Here is an 18756-nt window from a genome sequence, read left to right on the forward strand (position 1 = left end):
AAAAAAAGAATAAGGTTGGGTGTGGCAGGGTATAGATGAAACAGGATTGGTTGTGACCTCAGAACTGTCAGGCAATAATCGTTAGGTGATGGGTACATGGAAGTTCATTTTGCCATTGACTCTACTTCTATGTGTGTTTGAAATTTTCCATAATAAAATGCCAACCATTATCTCTCCCCATGAAAAACAATTAAATCCCCTCAATTTGCAATACCTGAAGTGGTTTTTATATTCCTGACTAGACCCTGACTGATGTGTGTCTGGTCATAGAGAAAGCCTGACTAAGATGAAGCCAATACCAAGGGAAAAAAAAAGATGTGTGCATGTGCCTGAGAAAGCGAGTGAGAGAAGACAAGACAGAGGTTACACGCATGCTCAAGAAATACACTGAGATGCACGTGGAGCCCTGACAACAGCCTGTGCACCTGTATCCAGCCATATGTGAATCCAGCGTTCACCTTAGGACTTTACAGGTACATGAGCCAATAAATTCCCTTTTTTAAAGACTTATTTATTTTAGAGAGAGAGAAAGAGCATGCATGCTAGTGGAGGGAGAGGCAGAGGGAGAGGGAGCGAATCCTCAAGCAGACTCCCCACTGAGTGCAGACCCCAATGTGGGCTTGATCCCATGACCCCAAGAGCATGACCTGAGCCAAAACCAAGAGTTGGATGCTCAACCGACTGAGCCACCCAGGTGCCCCATAAATTCCCTTTTTGGTTGAGCTAGTTTGAATTGACTTCTGTCACTTGCAAACAAAAGGAGCCTAATGAAATCCCTAATATGATGATCATTACTATTATCCAAACCCCTTGGGTAACTAACCAACCACTATCATCAGTATAAACTCCATCACATCTGCCATCATCACAACAAACATCATCACCATGACTTTCGCCTTCACCATCTCTAAATCAACTAACATCCATTGAATACCTACAAGCAAAAGCACTGGATCCTCATCCAGGTGCTTCAGATCAAATATGACTAAGATAGAACCTCTGCCCTCATAGTGCTCACAATCCTTTTGGGAGACTATATGTGTATCATCAATTTATCTATTATTTACATATATGTACATATTTGTGAGACATAAGTCACAACAGAATATATAAACTTCTAAAGTAAGAGGGAAAACATTAAATTCAACAGATGCTTAGAGAAGGGAGGAAGAAGTATGGTCTAAAGCAGACAGGGAAGGCTTCTGATAGGGAAAGGAGGAGGGTCTGAGCAGGCCCTTGGAATACATGCAGAATCCACATAAGAAGAGAATGTAATGGTCATAAGCATGGTCTTTTTTTTTTTTTTTTTAAGACTTTATTTATTTGACAGAGAGAGACACAGCGAGAAAGGGAACATAAGCAGGGGGAGTGGGAGAGGGAGAAGCAGGCTTCCCGCGGAGCAGGGAGCCCGATGCGGGGCTCGATCCCAGGACCCCAGGATCATGACCTGAGCCGAAGGCAGACGCTTAACGACTGAGCCACCCAGGCGCCCCCATAAGCATGGTCTTTGGAGTCAGATGGACCTCATTAAATTCTGGCTCAGTCACTTATCAGCAGTTATTTAACATATCCGTGCCTCATTTTCTCATCTGTAAAACACGGATAGTAACAGGCACCTACTTCATAGGGCTGTTTTGAGGATTAAATGACTTAATATGTATAACGTGCTGAGAACAGTGTCTGGCACATAGTAAACACTATGTATATGGCATTAGCATTATTATACATTCTGGTCAGAAGGCATAGCCTGAACCAAGGTGCAGAATGGGAACATACAAAGCTTAGTAGGTTTGTGAAGGGGAAGAGTCTGGCAAGAGCAATATCCACAATTTACCAATGACCAATCAGAGACAGGGAAAGTGACTTGCTAGATACCTGAGTGTCTCCTAACAGCACAGAAGAGTGTGAAGACACCCATCTGAGGCCTAATCATTCTTTGGGGCCCCGCTCCCATGACTGCCTTTCCTAGGAGCTTCAGTAGGCAGCATTTTCCCAGCTTTGAGCACTCATAGACTGTCATTATAGCACTTCTGAGCTGCTCTGGGCTATTTCCTTGCATACTTGCACCCAAAGGTTCATGAGGGAACACATGGGATGGATCCTAGGATGTGGAACTTACTGTTCTGTGACAGCCAAATTGGGTGGCAGGGAGGTGAGCCCATTGCCTGTGAGGAGCAGGACACGGAGGTGTGGCAGAATCCCCAGATCACAAATGGCCTCTGCAGTCAGGCTGTTGAAGGAAAGGTCCAGGAACTATGTACAAAGATAAAAGATGGGAGAACGGAAGCACTAAACATGACAATGATGCTCATACATGAGGTGGGAGCTAACTATTTTTTTTAACCTTCTAGGCAACCCCATCTCTCATAAACCTAAAATCTTTTTGACTCTCTCTGGATTAACATTCAAGGCCTACTATAGTCAGTTCCCGGCCTATTTGCTAGCTTTAGCTCCCACTGCAAATCTTGATTTATCCTGTGGAGCTGACCAAAGTGACTCCTTCCCCATTCCCTGCACCATCCCACCTAGAGATCTTTGCTTGAGCTTTTCACTCAACCAGGAGAACTTTTCCCTCTCCATGTATCTTAATCTAAGCCCCAGAAGGCCAACTCAAAAGTTGCCTCCTTATAAAACTTTTCCTAATTCACCAGCCAGATGGAATCTCTTTCTCCCCTGAATTTGAGTGCTCTATTTGGGAAACTTCTCATGGTCAACCAGGTATCTGATAGGTAGACACACATCTGAGGAATAGGGATGTTGGTACATGGATGTGCCTAGCATAGTCTTGGTACACAAAGGTAGGCTAGACCATAAACTCCCTGGTCAAGGGCCTTGCTACTGTATCACTATATCCTTGTAACCTAGCATAGGACCTGGTACATAGTAGGTGCATATAAAAAATCAGCTGAAATGAACTGGCTTATGAGGGCAATGACCGAAACTGTCACTACCAACCACTTTCTAACTGGCCACCTAGATTCATGAAATAGTTCACTGGGTCAGAGGCCAGTCAGGAAACTGAATTTCTGTCTGCAAAGACAAAGACAATTGGGATAAATGATAGAAAACCCAATCTTTGTTCTTTCTCTTTTGGGCCTCTCTACACACTCACTTTAGCTCTTATGTATAAGTCTGCTTCCTTTCCTCCCCTTCTCTCCACACACAGTCATTGAAGCCTATTGAATGGGGGCATTTCAGCATCTTACCCAGCTGGTTGACCACATCAGTGTTACATAGTCAGTCAGACATATAACCAAGTGGCTGTAGGTCACTGCCAGAGGAGACTGAATTTGGTCTGACTCTACTATAGTAATCAATTGATGGATTCTGTAGATCTGAGTTTAAATACTGTCCAAATGTGTGATTTGGGCAAATTACCTAACCTGAGCTTCTATAAAATAGAAATAATAATGAATTATTATAAGAAATTATGTAACATAGTAAGTGCTTAGTTAATGTTGGCTGTCATCATTATAACCATCTCTTCATTCAGGGATGTATGCTGAAGGCTTACTCTGTATCAGTCTGTCCTCTGTTAACTCACAACCTAGCTGGTCAGCTACTAAGTAGCAATGCTGCTGGGATAGAGGTCTGAACACAGACCAATGGAAGCACAAAGAAAGGAACAGTCAGCTCTACCACAGGATCCAGCAGGCTTCATGGAGCAGGTGACGCTCGAGCTGTCTTCAGAGACTAGTTGGTATTCACCAAATTGTTAAAGGCAAAAAGAGAGGCAGTGCAGCCAGGAGACAGGAGGTAGCCTACCTTGTTCTAAGAACTGCAAATAGCTTGGGTATGACTAGAGTCCGTGGTATAACAGAGGGTTTGATAAGACTGGGCCGGCCGTGAAAGGTGCCAAGCACCAAAGAAGTGCTGAGTTCATGCTGCCATCAGCAAATTCCAAGTTTTGAGAGTTCACACAAAGGGGTGATTCCACTTGGCAGGGGCAAAGAGAGAAGCCTTCAAGGAGAAGACCTAGAAAGCTGGCTCAGATAATCGTAGATAAAGGTGGGAAAATCCTCTCCCTCATACCCATATGTGGGCAGTCAATAAGACCTATGGATTCTGTCTCCTTAATATCTCTCATTCTGTTCCCTCCAACTCATGATTCATGCAGTGGCCATACCTATCATCCACTGGATACTTCAAACTCCTTAGTGAGGCCTCCAAGGCTTCCTACAGTCTCTCTTCTGCTACCTCTCCAGGCTCATCTATCACTACTCTACAGTGTTTCACTTTCCATTCCAACCACACTGAGCTGTTTCATCAGTGTGCTAGCTCAGGAGTTGGTAAACTAACACCTCTCAGCCATTTCCATCCTGCCGCCTGTTTTGTACAGCCTGTGGGCTAAGAATAATTTTTGCACTTTTAAATGGTTGAAAAAAGATCAAATGAAGACTGCTGTGTGAAAATTATCTGAAATTCAAATTTCAGCATCATAAAATTTTATTGGAACACAGCCATGCTCATTTTTTTATGTAGTATTTATGGCTGCTTTCCTTCTAGAACAGCAGAGTTGACTAGTTATGACCATACAGACCACAAAGCTTAAAATATTCACTTTACAGAAGAAGTTTGCCGACTCTTGTCCTCGCTGATTTGGCTACTTAATGTTGGGGCCAAATTTGCTCTCCACAGAATTAAGAGCAGCTCAAAGAAATGAATGGTCTTAGAATAATAGGTCACAGAACTTCAGAGCTGACCCAGAATTTGAAGAGGGGTATACTTAAGTCCCAGAGAAGGGAAGTGATTTGGCCAAGGAGCTATGTCAAAATAGTGGCAGAACCAAGACAAGAAACAAGGTCTCCTAACTCTCAGGGCAGGGCACCAGCTGAGCCTTTTTCAGACCAGTATGCAGAAAATAAAATCATGGCAAAGTTAAGTTTTTCTAAATTGACTGCTGAAGAATTCTACTCCTTGGGTGGCAGCTTTCTGGCAAACAAGAACAGAAGATTCCTAACCTACTGCATCTGCTGAGTTGTATCAAGTTTTATTATACATCAAAGTATTCATTACTGTGAACTGCAAATTCAGGACTTTTGACAGTTTTATGCTTTTTCTTAGAGAGACCTTGTAAATCACAGAGATAGAAACCAATGATTAGCCAAGAGATTTCCTCTTCTCATTTATATTCAGCATCTTGACTTTGGTCTGCTCTCTTATGTAAATAAATTCCCCTGGGTAAGGCTGGGTCTGCCTGATAAATAATCTTTATCAGAAGCTATCAAACTAAGAAGTAGGGCATCTAAGTCAATCATGATCAATCAGTAGATCCAAGCTAGTCAGCTGTGGGGTCAGAGTCATGTCCCCTCCCCAGGGCCCATAGGTACTTGAAATTGGGATTTGAAATAGTACTGGTGAGGAAGACAAGATGCCTGGCACAATGCATGACAATGCATGACACAAATAACTACTTTTTAAAAAAGTAAAATAACAAAAAAATGGAAGTTCATAAGAAGCTCCCAGGCCTGTAGGTAAAAGAAATGGCTACCTGCATCTCTAGCATCAGGACTCTGTTTCCCACTGTTTATATTAAAATCTAGTATACAGATTTTTTTTAACATAGCAAAAAATTACACCAGTTATTGTCAATTTATACTCTATTTTATTGGACTTTCAAGAGCTCTGCTTATTGGACAAATCTGAGGACAACTCCTGTTCCAAATCACATAGTAAATCACCCCTATCCTCAATATCACTTGAAACCATGGAGAGAAGTTACCATTACATCTAGGATATCATGTTTTAAGAACAAAAGAACATATAATCCATTTTAGAAGATTGCCATCCCAAGCAGTTAAAGCTTTTTTTTTTTTTTTTAAAGATTTTATTTATTTATTTGACAGAGAGAATGAGAGAGAGAGAGAGAGAGCACATGAGAGGGGGGAGGGTCAGAGGGAGAAGCAGACTCCCTGCCGAGCAGAGAGCCCGATGCGGGACTCGATCCAGGGACTCGATCCAGGGACTCGATCCAGGGACTCCAGGATCATGACCTGAGCTGAAGGCAGTCGCTTAACCAACTGAGCCACCCAGGAGCCCCAGTTAAAGCTTTTTAAAACTTTGGCATACAAAGGCCATCAAGTCTGAAAGATTGATTCTTGTGGAAGAACCCTCTCTCTCTCTGGCAAGACTAAGTTAAGTGAGGCTTTTGTGAAGAGTGGCTGACCCTTGATGCCCTTGATGTTGGCGGATTAAATGATTTAAGTTACCAACTCTTTGGGGTCAACCCCAAGGCTTATGACGCACAGACATTCTGCTGAGATCTGAATCTAAAACATTTGTACTATAAGGCCAACACCTGGGGAAGAGCCCCTTATTCAGTGAATGAGCCTGGCCAGAAGCCCGGCCCCACACCTTGCTCCAACTCTAATCTCCATGCATGCAGTGACTTTCAGGGAGTGACAAAAGCTTTGTTGCTTTGTGAAAAATGGCCCTCAAGTTTTCATGGAAGTTGAAGAGGTGATTAACTTGAAGTATGAGAAGATGCATAGAAAATGCATCACCATAGGAAACTTAATTTAGGAGAAAGCCAAGAATGCAAACAAATTTTTCTGTATTTTTGAATCCGGGGTTTGGAGAACAGCTATGGATGTACAAATGTCAAGAGTATGCTATAGAACTCATAGGATTCCTGTTTTATTTCACAGTCACCTCTGGGCCTATAGATTAGGCCTTTAGCCTCCCTTACCTGAGCCCACTGGAGCCAATCTGGCTCATTTGGACCATGATGGGTCTCCGGCATCAGTCCATAATGCCTCTAGTTCAGCTGGTCTGATCTGCTGTGCCTCGCACTTAACCTCCAAGGCTCCTCAACCCCCACTGGATCCAGATCTCCCCTCAAACTCTCCTTCCTAAAGTACTCTGTTTAAACTCAATTTTCTACACGGACTCCTTTAGCATGATGTTTGGCATTTATTCTCCAGGACCATGCACAATGGCCATAGGTATGATACAGTCTCACCTATTTGCCACTGCTGCCATTCACAACCACTACCCTCATCATCACCACCAACCCTACCACCCTTTGCAGAGGACTGCTGTGAAGCAAGAGTCTGGCTGTAGCCAGAGAGCTCCTTCCCAACAGTTATAATCAGTAGAGACCTCTATACCCATTCTTTATAGGGAAACAGGTGGGCACCAAAAACTCCCTACCTCCAACTTACTTCCAAGAACTTAAAGTCTCCATATTTCACGTAGACTGTTTTGATTCCATTAAATGCAAGCTCCAGTTCCTTTAAGGTTGGAAATGTATGAAATGCCTCTACAGGAGAGGAGAAAGAGAGAATCAGCTACTTGTGAAGGATGTAAGAGAAAGATGTTAACGGTGGTCATTTACTGGGTTCCCACTGGGTTAAGCCAAGCTTATGGTCAGATGCTTTGTACACATGGCCTCTGAATCTCTAACAACCCTGAACAATAGGGATTACTATTCTCATTCTACTGCTGAGGAAACTGAAACTCGGCTAGGATAAGTGATTTGCTAGAAATGGAATTGCTGGGAAGTGAAAGAGCCAAGAACTGAATCTATGTCTAACTCCAAAGCCCATTTAAAAATTATCTTTGTTATTCCTTACTATAAAAGTAAAACATGCCTACCAAAAAAAGTTAAAAAATACAGAAAAACAAAAGTTCCCTTTAATCTCAACACCCAGACATAACCATTGAAAATTTCATGTATAATACTCCAGAATTCTTCTCATGTGTACAGTGAAACACAGACACATCTTTTTACACAAATGGAATCACACCATACACATCGTACTGTGATTTGCCTTCTTCCCTTAACAATATGACTTAAAGATTGTTCCATGTTGGGGTGCCTGGGTGGCGCAGTTGGTTAAGTGTCTAACTCTTGGTTTCGGCTCAGGTTGTAATCTTAGGATTTTGAGATTGAGCCCCAGATTGAGCCCCGCTTTGAGCCCTGTGTCAAGCCCCGCATTGGGCTCCACGCTAACTGCAGAGTCTGCTTGACTCTGCTCTCCCTGTCCCTCTGTCCCTCCCCGCCTCCACCCTGTGCTTCCTCTGTCTTTCTCAAATAAATAAATAAATCTAAAAAAAAGCTTGTTCCATGTCAAAACATAAGGATCTGCATAATGTCTGAGTTATGTTCTATATTACAGACATACCCTAATTTATTTAACCATTCCCCTATTGATAGCCTTTGGGCTATCTGGATAAAAAGAACACTTTTCCTCTTCTGCATGAGAACTGGACTTTGGGTTAACTTTCTAGCCCCTTTCCCTGGTAATCTGAAACAGATGGTATGGTACCATAGTTAGGCAATATTATTATGGTAAAATGATGCCAGACTGACAAGTCACATCTGGACTAGGAGAAACTCTAAATGAACTACAAACATCTGAAGGTGCACCATAACTTTGGGCTTCCCTGTGTGTGGTGACTCCCATAATTAGTCATGTCCTTTGCCAGGACTCTAGGAGCTATGTCTATGGAGTGTTACAATAGCTATTTGCTCCTGTGGGGAATGAGGTTTCTAAGCCAGAGTGGCTCCTACATCTACCGAAGGACAGTCTTACTGTCTTGGACCTGAGCAGCGGGCTGCAGAGAATGGCCCACAGACGGCTGCAGGGACTGCTGCTACAGGCACTGCTGTGAGGACTCCTCTGAAGAGAAACTGCAGATGCTGTGCTGCAGGTATACTGTGTAGAATGACAGAGCTTTCTGGTGTCAAGTGGGGCCTATGGTGGTCTTGGGAGTCAGAATGTTCAGTAGAGCCCATGAAAAAGACTGCTTGATAGGTATTTCAGTATGTTTCCAATGAACGTCCTCATACAAGTGTGTTTCTGTAGAATCAATTCCTGAAAGGGAAACTACTAGATTAAAGGCAATGACTATTTTAACAGACATTGCCAAACTATCTTCCAAAGACGTTGCATCAATTTATTACACTTCTGCCAGTTGAATGTGAGAATATCTGTTTCCCCATCAATGCTGGCTGTCATCAATCAGTCCTTCTCATGTTTGCCAATATTTCACAGGCAAAAAATAGGATTTTGATGCTGTTTTAATTATTAGTGAGGTTGAACATCTTTTCATATGCCTATTGGCCTTTGTATTTCAAGCCCACCTTCCTGACAAGACTGTACTCTTTCCTCAAGGGCAGGGACTGTGTCACAAGCTTCTTTAAAAACACCCTTCAACCTCAACCACTAAAAACTGAAATCATCTTATTTCTCCCCAAACTCTAGTGCTCTCTGTTTTCAGTGAACCCCCTTGGCTCCATCAGCTACCAAGTCCTGTTATTTCTACCGCCTCCTGAATCTCTCTTGCAATGACCCTCACCCCTACTGCCTGGCTCAGGCTTTCCTACCCCCGCCCCCAGGAAAAATGAAATCATCTCCCAGGTTTCCTGGTCCCCATCTTCTTCTCTTATCATTCACCTTCCTCATGGCTCCCACTGAAATTCTCTACTTAAAAGCCTTCCAAAGCTCTCTTTTGCCTGCAGGATTAGTGACAACTCAGGGCCCTTGATACTCTAGTCCCTGCCAGCCTTTCTGGTCTCCATTTTCCCCTATTCACATCCCATGAAAACATACAGAGCCTCTTCAGTGTCCTGATCAGGCACTGCTGTCCCACATCTACTCCGCTGGACTGAAATACCTTCTAATTCCTGTTCATTTTTTCGGTCTCAGCTCGGTGCCCTTCTCCTCAGAAGTTTCTCCTGACACTCTGGTCTGGGTTGGTGTCCGCTTATATGCTTGCATAGCATTTTCTGATTCCCTCTATCACTGCACTTACCATATCCTGCTATAATTGTCTGTGTCTGAACCCGTCTTTCCCACCAAACTATGAGCTCACCAGAACAGGCACTGATTCGTTTCTAAAAGCCAAGCATGCACATAGTCCTGACACCCAGCAGGGGTCGCTGTGGACTTGCTGAATAAAGGAGAAGCCTTTATGCTCCCGTAGGAGTTCTTACAGGCTTAAAAACAATTTCATATACCTCTCTCATCTCAGCCTACTAGGCATCCTGGCTTGGGGAGGAAGAAAGGAAGGGAACTGTCTCCATTTACAGACAGAGAAGCAGCATCTCAGAGAGAAACACTCTAAATAGGTAGTGCCAGCTCTGGGCTGAAATCCTGCGCTGGGCGTTCTCCAGCACCTAGCCTACGGCACCCTAAAAAAGAGATGAGCAGCCAGTCATGAATGGACTGACAGGCAAGTTCTAACAGGAGTGACTGGCTGTGCTGGCTGAGAAGCTTACCTAGAGGAAGCAGGTTTTCTGAGGCATTGATGTAAATCACCGAATGAAAATGCTTGAAGTCCTTTTCCTTAGCCTGTGGGAAAGCATTTCAAAAGAACACAAGATTAGTGCCCTGCCCGGAGGGCTTGCCAAAGCTCCAGAGCTGCTGTCAGAAGGCACAAAGACCTACAGGGATAAGCTATATTCTTAGCAAAGTACACCCACTTGCTAAGGGCCAGAATGGCTTTTCTGCTGCTTTTTTTCTATTATGAAATAGTTCAAATGTACAGAAAAGTTTAGTGAACGATACTTTGAAGACCCATGTAACCACTGTCCACCTTTATGTGAAGATTTTGCTGTCTCCGCTTCAAATTTCCTTAAAGAAATAAAATACTAAAGAGTTGACCCCACCCCCCACCCCTCCAATCTTCCCCAATTGTATTCTTTTCCCCTTCTCACAGATAACAGCTATCTTGAACTGGTGATTATCATTCTCATACTTGTTTTATACTTGTATTCTATATATGTGTATCTATAAACTATATATAATATTATTTGTAAGTTTTAAAACTCTATATTAGATGCAATCATACTGTGTCATTCTGCAATCCGCCTTTCCCACTCAACACTATGTTTTTGAGATTGTGTTGATACACCTAGATCTTTTGAGATTTACTTACGTTATGTTACTTGTGGTACTGATTTATTTATTTTAATTGCTGTATATTTTATACCACCAATCTCTCTTCATATGCCATGGAAGGCCTATAAACCAAAAACATGGCATAATATCCTGCACATATACTGGCTAATGGGGGGGGGGGGCACAAATGTGGCTCAAGCTACCTATTAGCCAATGTAAGAAAGAAACATGACTCATTACATGAGTCACCTAGTGTGTATAAGAACAAACCAGCATCTTGGGAGAACCATTACCACTCCTACACTGAAACTTGAGAGAAATTTCTCCTACAGGCTCTTCTAATGGGAACTCAGTGTCACCCCAGCAGAGGTCTATGACAAATTCAAACCAACTCCCATAATGCTACTTCCTTTAATTCACCTCACATGGGCCAATGGCAATAGCAAATTCACAGCAAAATATTGTGTCTGCATGTTGTTTCTACCCAGTGAAGCTTTGTCTGACGCCCCCCACCCCAAACCCCCAGTCCTCAGGGACTCTGGAGGTACAATGGACAAACAGCCAGGAGCCACCTCAGGTCTGGCTCATCCCAATCACATCTCTACTGGCTGGCCCTACCTTGGAGAACTTCAGGCCGCTCACATTAATGTTGACCAGGTCTGATGGCTTCCTCACACAATGGTGCTTCAGCTGGAACACAGTGCAGAGAGTCAGGTCTCAAGGCCCCAAGAAAGTTTATATAATTGGCCAAGACAACAAATGACTCCCTGTTGAGAAAGGGGGCCTAGTACAGCGCGAAGAGTATGGGCTTTGGGAGTCACTCAGAACAGAGCTGCCACCTCAGCTCTTCCACCTCTCAGCTTCCCAGCTCCAAGATGCGGATAGTAACACTGACTTGACAGGGTTCGTAGGAGGATTCCTTCCTCTCTGTTCCTCCTCTGTCTTTTCTGAGCCCCGCTTTTTCTACCTGACTCTTCAAAAAATCTGTATTTCTGGGGCCTTACCAATCTCTTCATGTTTATAATAATTTGCTTGTTTATTTGTTTGTTCGTTTTTTTATTCACTAAATATTTACTAAGTATTGCTTTGGGCCATGTATTGTGCTAAATACATCAATACATTTTCTTCTAATCCTAACTAAACCCTTTAACATAAGTATGATCATTTTTCCTTTTTAAATGAGAAAAATAAGGTTAAGAGAGATAAAGTGCCTTGCTGAAGGTCCCACAGCTAGTAAGTGATAGATGATTTGAATCCAAATGTGTTATCATTAAACTCTGTGCTCTTTTGACTACCATATGTTGCCCCTCATAAGTAAAAAGTTAAAGGAAAACTTAGTGTTGGAGCTTCTATTTCTGTTTAACCAAACCTCATTCTTTTTTTTTCTGTTAATCATTTATTTATGGTATCATGTTTAGGCATGGAATTAGGTGTTTATTATATTCTATTCATAGAACTTACGACAACATGGAAGCCAAGTAGCAAACAAGTATTTATAAATGTGATAAATATTTTTTACAGATTTATTTTCTATTTATTTTTGAGTAATCTCTACACCCAATGTGGGGCTTGAACTCATAACCCCGAGATCAAGAGTCGGATGCTCTACCAACTGAGCCAGCCAGGCACCCCTAAATGTGATAAATATTTTAAAGGAGAAATTCAAGAAGCTATGGGAGACAATAACAGGAGGTCCTAACCTCATTCGGGAGGAGAGGAAATATTTAGTTGAGGAAGTAATATTTCAGGTGAGACCCAAAAGCTATGTAGGAGTTGGTCCCATGAAAGTGGGTGGCAGGCAGCGAAAGCTATCAAGACAGGTAAAAGCCAGGTGCTTTTGAGAGGATGAAAAACAACAAGGCCAGGGGGGCAGCCACTAAATCACCTGGGTCCCTACTGGCTATGTAAAGGAGTGTGGATTTTGTTCTACAGTCGGTGGAAAGCTAACAGACTTTTTTTTTGGCAAGAGCTGATAGCAATTTTATAAAAATTGCTTTGTCTGATATACATAGAAAGGATGAGAAGAGACCAATACACCAGACATTGTTAATTACCTTCCCTAGAGCAACTTCTCTACTACTTCCTTATTAAAGAATCCCAGCATTATTCCATTTTTCTGATTGGATGTGTCCTTAGGCCCCAGCTCCAAGGGGTAAGTCCTGACAGTCTAATCCAATCTTGGAGGTTATGTTCCCCTAACCAATGACTGTTGGGACATATGATATAGGTCTGGCCAATCAGACAGACACCGGCTGCTGGGGGTAGGAGGCCATTTCTGGGGAGCTCTTTCTTACTTTTAAAAATAGACATAAGACAGTGACAGTCCCTTTTGTACCTTTGGATATTATCCTTTATATATGATGACCGGAGTTGCTGCAGCCATCTTGGGATCAGGAAGGCAATTAGCCCAAGAAGACAACATGCTAAGCACATAGAGCAGAAAGATGAAGGAACCTAGGCCTTTAACAGTAAATTAACCTACCCTGGAAAAACAATGCCTCTGGCTTCTTTTTATATGAAATAAAAGCATCCTAGTTGGTTCAGACTAGTTAGGAAGTTACTGAATTACTCTAATAAAAGATGATGGTGGTCCAGAATGGGGTAGAGGCAGTGGAGTTGAGGAAAAGAATACAGATTTGACAACTATTCAATAAAAGTGCCAGGGCTTGGTAGTGGCAGTAGTGGGGTGGTGAGGGAGAGGCAAGTGTCAAGGATAACCCCAGATTACTGGCTTGGTGACTGGATATCGCACCATCACTGAGGCAGTATAGTAAACACTAGAAAAGAGGTATGTCTTGGGACCTGGAGTAAGGGGGTTGGTGCAGTAGTTCAATAGGAGGTGCCAATAAAACATTCAAGTGGAACTATGCAGCAGGTAAGCAGGTATCCCATTACTGTGAGAAACACTCTTGTTGCTTCTGGTATACAAAGCCGCAACGTGGGTGACAAACCATCTCCATTACTGTGGGAATGTATATGTTGTAGGAAACAAAAGGGAAAAGAAGACTACTATAGTAAGTGTTTTCTGACCTTCTTTAATACTGTTGTTTCAGTCCTCCGCACACCCAGTGAGAAGTGGACATTACAACAAAGGACACATCATGGGACTCTGCAAAAAGCTTACACTACCCGCTTGAAGTGAGTTGCAACCTCAAAGCTGCCTTCTCAAAGCTCTCCTTCAACATCTGATCTGTATAGAAAGCCACTCTTGGGAACCATAAGCAGAGTCTAGGAACAAAGCAGGATGCCAGAGAGTTCTTCATAGGGAGCTATGTGAACTGGACTGGACATTAATATGAGTTTACAAAATATGTCTTTCTTTGCCAAGCCACTGAGGCATTGCAAAGAGCAGATGTGAAATTACCTGGCTGGTCTCCAATACAGCCACCCCAGTCTTCTTTGTGAAGCCTGCCCCAGACACTGGGTACTATCTGATTGGCTCCCCCAGACTTCAGCCAGATACTAAAACCAAAGGACAAAGGTTGTGGAGTGTAGAATCTCCCTAGTTCCCCCATTCCTGGAAAAATCTCCCCAGAGAAGAACAGGAATCTCTGCCCCCTACCAGGTGCAGGAATGGAATTTTTACTTTACTGTTCCCTGGACCTACTCCTTTGCCTCTCCAACTCAATTAAAAGTTTTTTACCTGATATACCAAAAGGCACAGGCTTTGGAGTCAGTAGACCAGAGTTCTCATCCTGAGTAGTTCTAATCCTGAATAGACAGAGTTCTAATTATTAGCTGTGGGACCATGGCCAAGGCAAATTACCTCTTCAGGGCCTCAGTTTTCCCATCTTCGCAATGGCAACAACATAATAGGGACAATAATACCTATCTCACAAGGTGGATGTAAAGAAAGCTTTGGGTCCCTTCATCATTCTGACTGTGCTCAATTAGCCAAGATCACTCTAATAGTTTGGGGGTGGGTTGGGGGTCATGGTATCAGAGTGGAACAGAGCAAGTCCTTGTCCCCAACCAAGACAGTCATCAGCTGATTCTGCCAGCCATTCCAGGATACATTTACTCTCACCAGAAAAGCCCGGTCCAGCACATGTCCAGGAATGTCCTCTTGGTTTTCCTGTTGAAACCCTTTCTTCCCCCGGACCTCAGAAGAAACCTTCTTCTGGCTTTCCTGACCCTCAGCTGGCGCCTCAAGCACACTCTTGGGCTTCTTCTTGAGGTTACATTTCCGAGCCACTAACCAGTGTCCTCGGCCTGTTGAGAAGATCAGAACAATGAGGAGGAGCAAACCCCTCTAAAGCTACAACTTGTGTGCTTACAGAATATTTACCTATAATACCAAAACCAAAAAGAGCTCCTCATTACCTGATATGCACCAGATACTGTTCTGCTGCTGCAGCTGCTGCTGGTGGGATGGGGGGTGTCTGCATAGCTCTCTCCTTTAACTGGCCCCAAACCCCAGTGAAGGACGTGTTACTGTCCCCATTTTACAGATGAAAAGGCTAAGACTCAAAGAGGTGGAATGACTTGCCCAATTCTCTCCTCCACACTTTTGTCTCCAAACACTAATGTTCCTTCAAGACCCCAAATCAAGTATTTCCTATTCTGCCTTCTCTGACTCTCCTCAGCAGGGCTGATTATTCTTTCCTATGCGGCTCACTACTCTCCCATTTGTCATCTCTTGGCATCTAAATGAGTGGCATCAACTCAACGGGCTCCATCTTGCTAGACCTTATCCTGAATCCCATCACTATAGCATAAAGGTTGTATTAGGAGCTCAATAAGAAAATGATAGGACAGTTGGAACTTTTAAAAAATCCAATACATGTTCACTGTAGAAAGAACTTGAAAATTTATGTAAGCGAAAAAGAATATGAGGTTTACTAGTAAGCTCACCTAAGAAAAATCATGACAACATTCTAGAATCTGTTCGCTCCTGCATCAGTTTTTTCACTCCAAGGCACTCATTGCAATCTGTAATTATTTTGTTTGTTCACTTGTTTATTGTCTTGCCCCTCAGAACAGATTTTGTCCGATTGATCCATCTCAGTATTCCCAAGGCCTCACAGAGCTTACCATATTGGGAGCATTTTCTGAGCATCTACATTGTGCTAGGAACTAGGGCTGTGGGGATAAATTTAAGATGGAGGCCCTGACCCAAAGGAGCCTAATAATAGAAGAGGTGCTGTGAAAGCACAGACAGGGGAGCTACCAGCCTAGGGCATGAGCTAGATCCAGTAAGTTTAAGGCAGACTAGATGGAGATGGAAAAAATAGGCAGCCTTGGCAGAGGGAAGAGCACCAGAAGTATCCAGAAGCATAATATATCAGAACGATACAGAACAGCACAGAGTTGTTGGAGCCAGCTCAGTGCCTCTGATCATTGGCTCCTTGCCCTCATAGCCCACTACCTCTGCCTTGGGGGCTTGCCCTGGCTCACCTGACCACAGCTGCCAATCCTTATTCCTGGGTGCAACTCCCACCCTATGTCTGCTGTGAGTCATTTCCCATTCCCACTCTGGGCCTGAGATTCCAGACACTCCATTTCCCAGGGTTGCCCCCATCTGGGTCATGGATCTTTGTTCTATTCTAATAGCCCTGACTCCTGGAGACTCCAGTGTGAGTTGGTGCCCAAACTCCCAACAGGTTGAGAAAGTAAGGCCCAGACTGTTGTCTGGAGATGAACATGAGGGAAAAGAGATGAGGCTGGGGAGGTCAGCAGAGTCAGATCAGAAAAAGTCTAGAGGACCAGAACAAGGGCCTTGAGTTTACTGGGGTAGGCTTTTAGCACAAAGAGTATCCATCGGAACATTTTCCCCCCCGGTAATTTTTCATTTTGAGGTAAGTTTAGACTTCCAGAAAAGTTGTGAAAATAATACTGAGTTCCTGTACAGCTTTCACCCAGTTCCCCTAATGCTAACATCTTTTATTATAAATTTCTAAAAATTTAAATTAATTAACATATAGTGTATCACCCAGTTACCCCATCCTCCCACCTCCCTCCCAATATTAATATCTTATATAATCATAATATAATGATTTAAGGTGGTAAGTTAACACTGGTACAATATTAGTAACTAATCCATAGCCCTTTGAATTTTGCTAGTTTTCTCACTAATGTCCCTTTTCTGTTCCAGGGGGATCTCACATTTTATTTAGTTGTCATGTCTTCTTAGAATCCCCCAATCTGTGACAGTTCTTCAGTCTTCCTTTTTTCTTGTGTGATCTTGACACTTTTGAAGAGTACTGGTCAATTATTTTATAGGAAGTCCCTCAATCTGAATTTGTTTGATGCTTTCCCATCATTAGATTAAGGCTCTGTGCTTTGACAAAACTATCACAGAATTGATGCGGTGCCCTTGTCAGCGCATCCTATCAGACAGCAGGTGATGTCAGTATGTCTGATGACTGGTGACGTTAATCTTGATCACTTGGTTAAGGTGGTGTCAGCCTACTTTCCCTACTGAAAAGTTCCCTTTGTAATTAAGAAAGATACTTTAAGACTATGCAAATATCCTCTTTCTCATCATACTTTGACCCACTAATTCTAGCATCTGTGATGGTTAATTTTATGTGTCAACTTGGCTAAGCTGTGGTAAGCAGTTATTCAATCCAACACTAATCTAAGTGTTGCTGTGAAGGTATTTTATAGATGTGGTTAACATCTACAATCAGTTGATTTTAGGTAAAGGAGACTATCCTCAATAATGTGTACGGGCCTCACCCAATCAGTTGAAAAAACTTAAAAGCAAAAACTGAGGTTTCTCAAAGGAGGAAAAACTTTTGCCTTAAGACTACAGTATCAGGCGCCTGAGTGGCTCAGTTGGTTAAGTGACTGCCTTCAGCTCAGGTCATGATCCTGGGGTCCCGGGATCGAGTCCCGCATCCGGCTCCTTGCTCAGCAGGGAGTCTGCTTCTCCCTCTGACCCTCACCCCTCTCATGCTCTCTCTATCTCATTCTCTCTCTCAAATAAATAAATAAAATCTTAAAAAAAAAAAAAACTACAGTATCAGCTCTTTCCTGAGTTTTTAGCCTACCTGCCCTATAGATTTCAGTCTTGCCAGCCCCCATAATTTCATAAGCCAATTCCTTAAAACAGATAATGTGTGTGTGTACACACATATGAATATGGAAACAGAACAAGTAGGATATAAATACATATCCTATTGGTTCTCTTTTGCTGGAGAAGCCTGATACAACATCTACAGAAGCTTCTTACCTGTAAAAATTATTATTGTGATGCTTTAACAGTGATTTTCTATTTCCTTCCTTCCTTCCACATTTATTAACTGAAATTCTACTGTAGGAAGAGTTGTTCCTTCTCCTACACTTATTTACATATTCAAATATTTATTTGTATCAATATGGGCTCATGGATACTTATTTATTGTATAGTTTACAACCCAATTCTACCTTTATTTATTTTGTTGTTCAGGTTGTCCCAGCTTTGGCCATAGGGAGCTCCTTCAGGTTAGCTCCTATGTCCTTCTGATACGCACTCATCATTTTTCTGAGCACTTCTGTACTTCCTGTTACTATACGATGTTCCAGGTGCAATTTGTACTTTTCTGGCTTCAAACCTGGAAACAACTATTTCTCTGAGGAGCCCTGGCTCTTTTTATTGGAGAATTGTATCCAGAAACCAAAATCTAGGGACCAGGTATGCTATTTGTGAATGAGGTGTCATTGCACTCAGTGGACTAGGAAATATACATATATATACTAACATACAGATGCACATGGCTGTATTTATTTCTCTATTGTCCATCTGTGTGTGTAAGGGGGTGTGGGGATGAAATCATGAGTTCCTACTGAGAGCTCCACGGAAGGGTTTAAACAGGTGGGGAGGATGGATTGGAGGAGAAAGTTCTTCCAATATTCCACATATAGAGTAACCAGCAAGTCATTTCTAGAATCTAGAGTCTTCAGCAAGTCTAAAGAAGGGATACTT

At 42.7% G+C, this 18756-nt stretch overlaps 1 protein-coding gene across 1 annotated transcript in view; it reads right to left on the reverse strand.

Annotated features, from left to right (window-relative positions):
* XRRA1 (X-ray radiation resistance associated 1) overlaps window positions 1-18756 on the reverse strand; it is a 63307-nt gene that overhangs the window by 37450 nt on the left and 7101 nt on the right. Inside the window, exons 4-8 of the mRNA XM_034995021.1 lie at window positions 14875-15059; window positions 11466-11537; window positions 10226-10298; window positions 7164-7261; window positions 2120-2253 (exon numbers count right to left, since the gene is read on the reverse strand). Of these exons, the coding sequence (XP_034850912.1) occupies window positions 2120-2253; window positions 7164-7261; window positions 10226-10298; window positions 11466-11537; window positions 14875-15059 (562 nt within the window). The remainder of the gene's footprint in view (window positions 1-2119; window positions 2254-7163; window positions 7262-10225; window positions 10299-11465; window positions 11538-14874; window positions 15060-18756) is intronic.

Source organism: Mirounga leonina, unplaced genomic scaffold (genome assembly GCF_011800145.1).
Source record: "Mirounga leonina isolate KUSES-001 unplaced genomic scaffold, KU_Mleo_1.0 Mir_92, whole genome shotgun sequence".
Classification (NCBI taxonomy): domain Eukaryota; kingdom Metazoa; phylum Chordata; class Mammalia; order Carnivora; family Phocidae; genus Mirounga; species Mirounga leonina.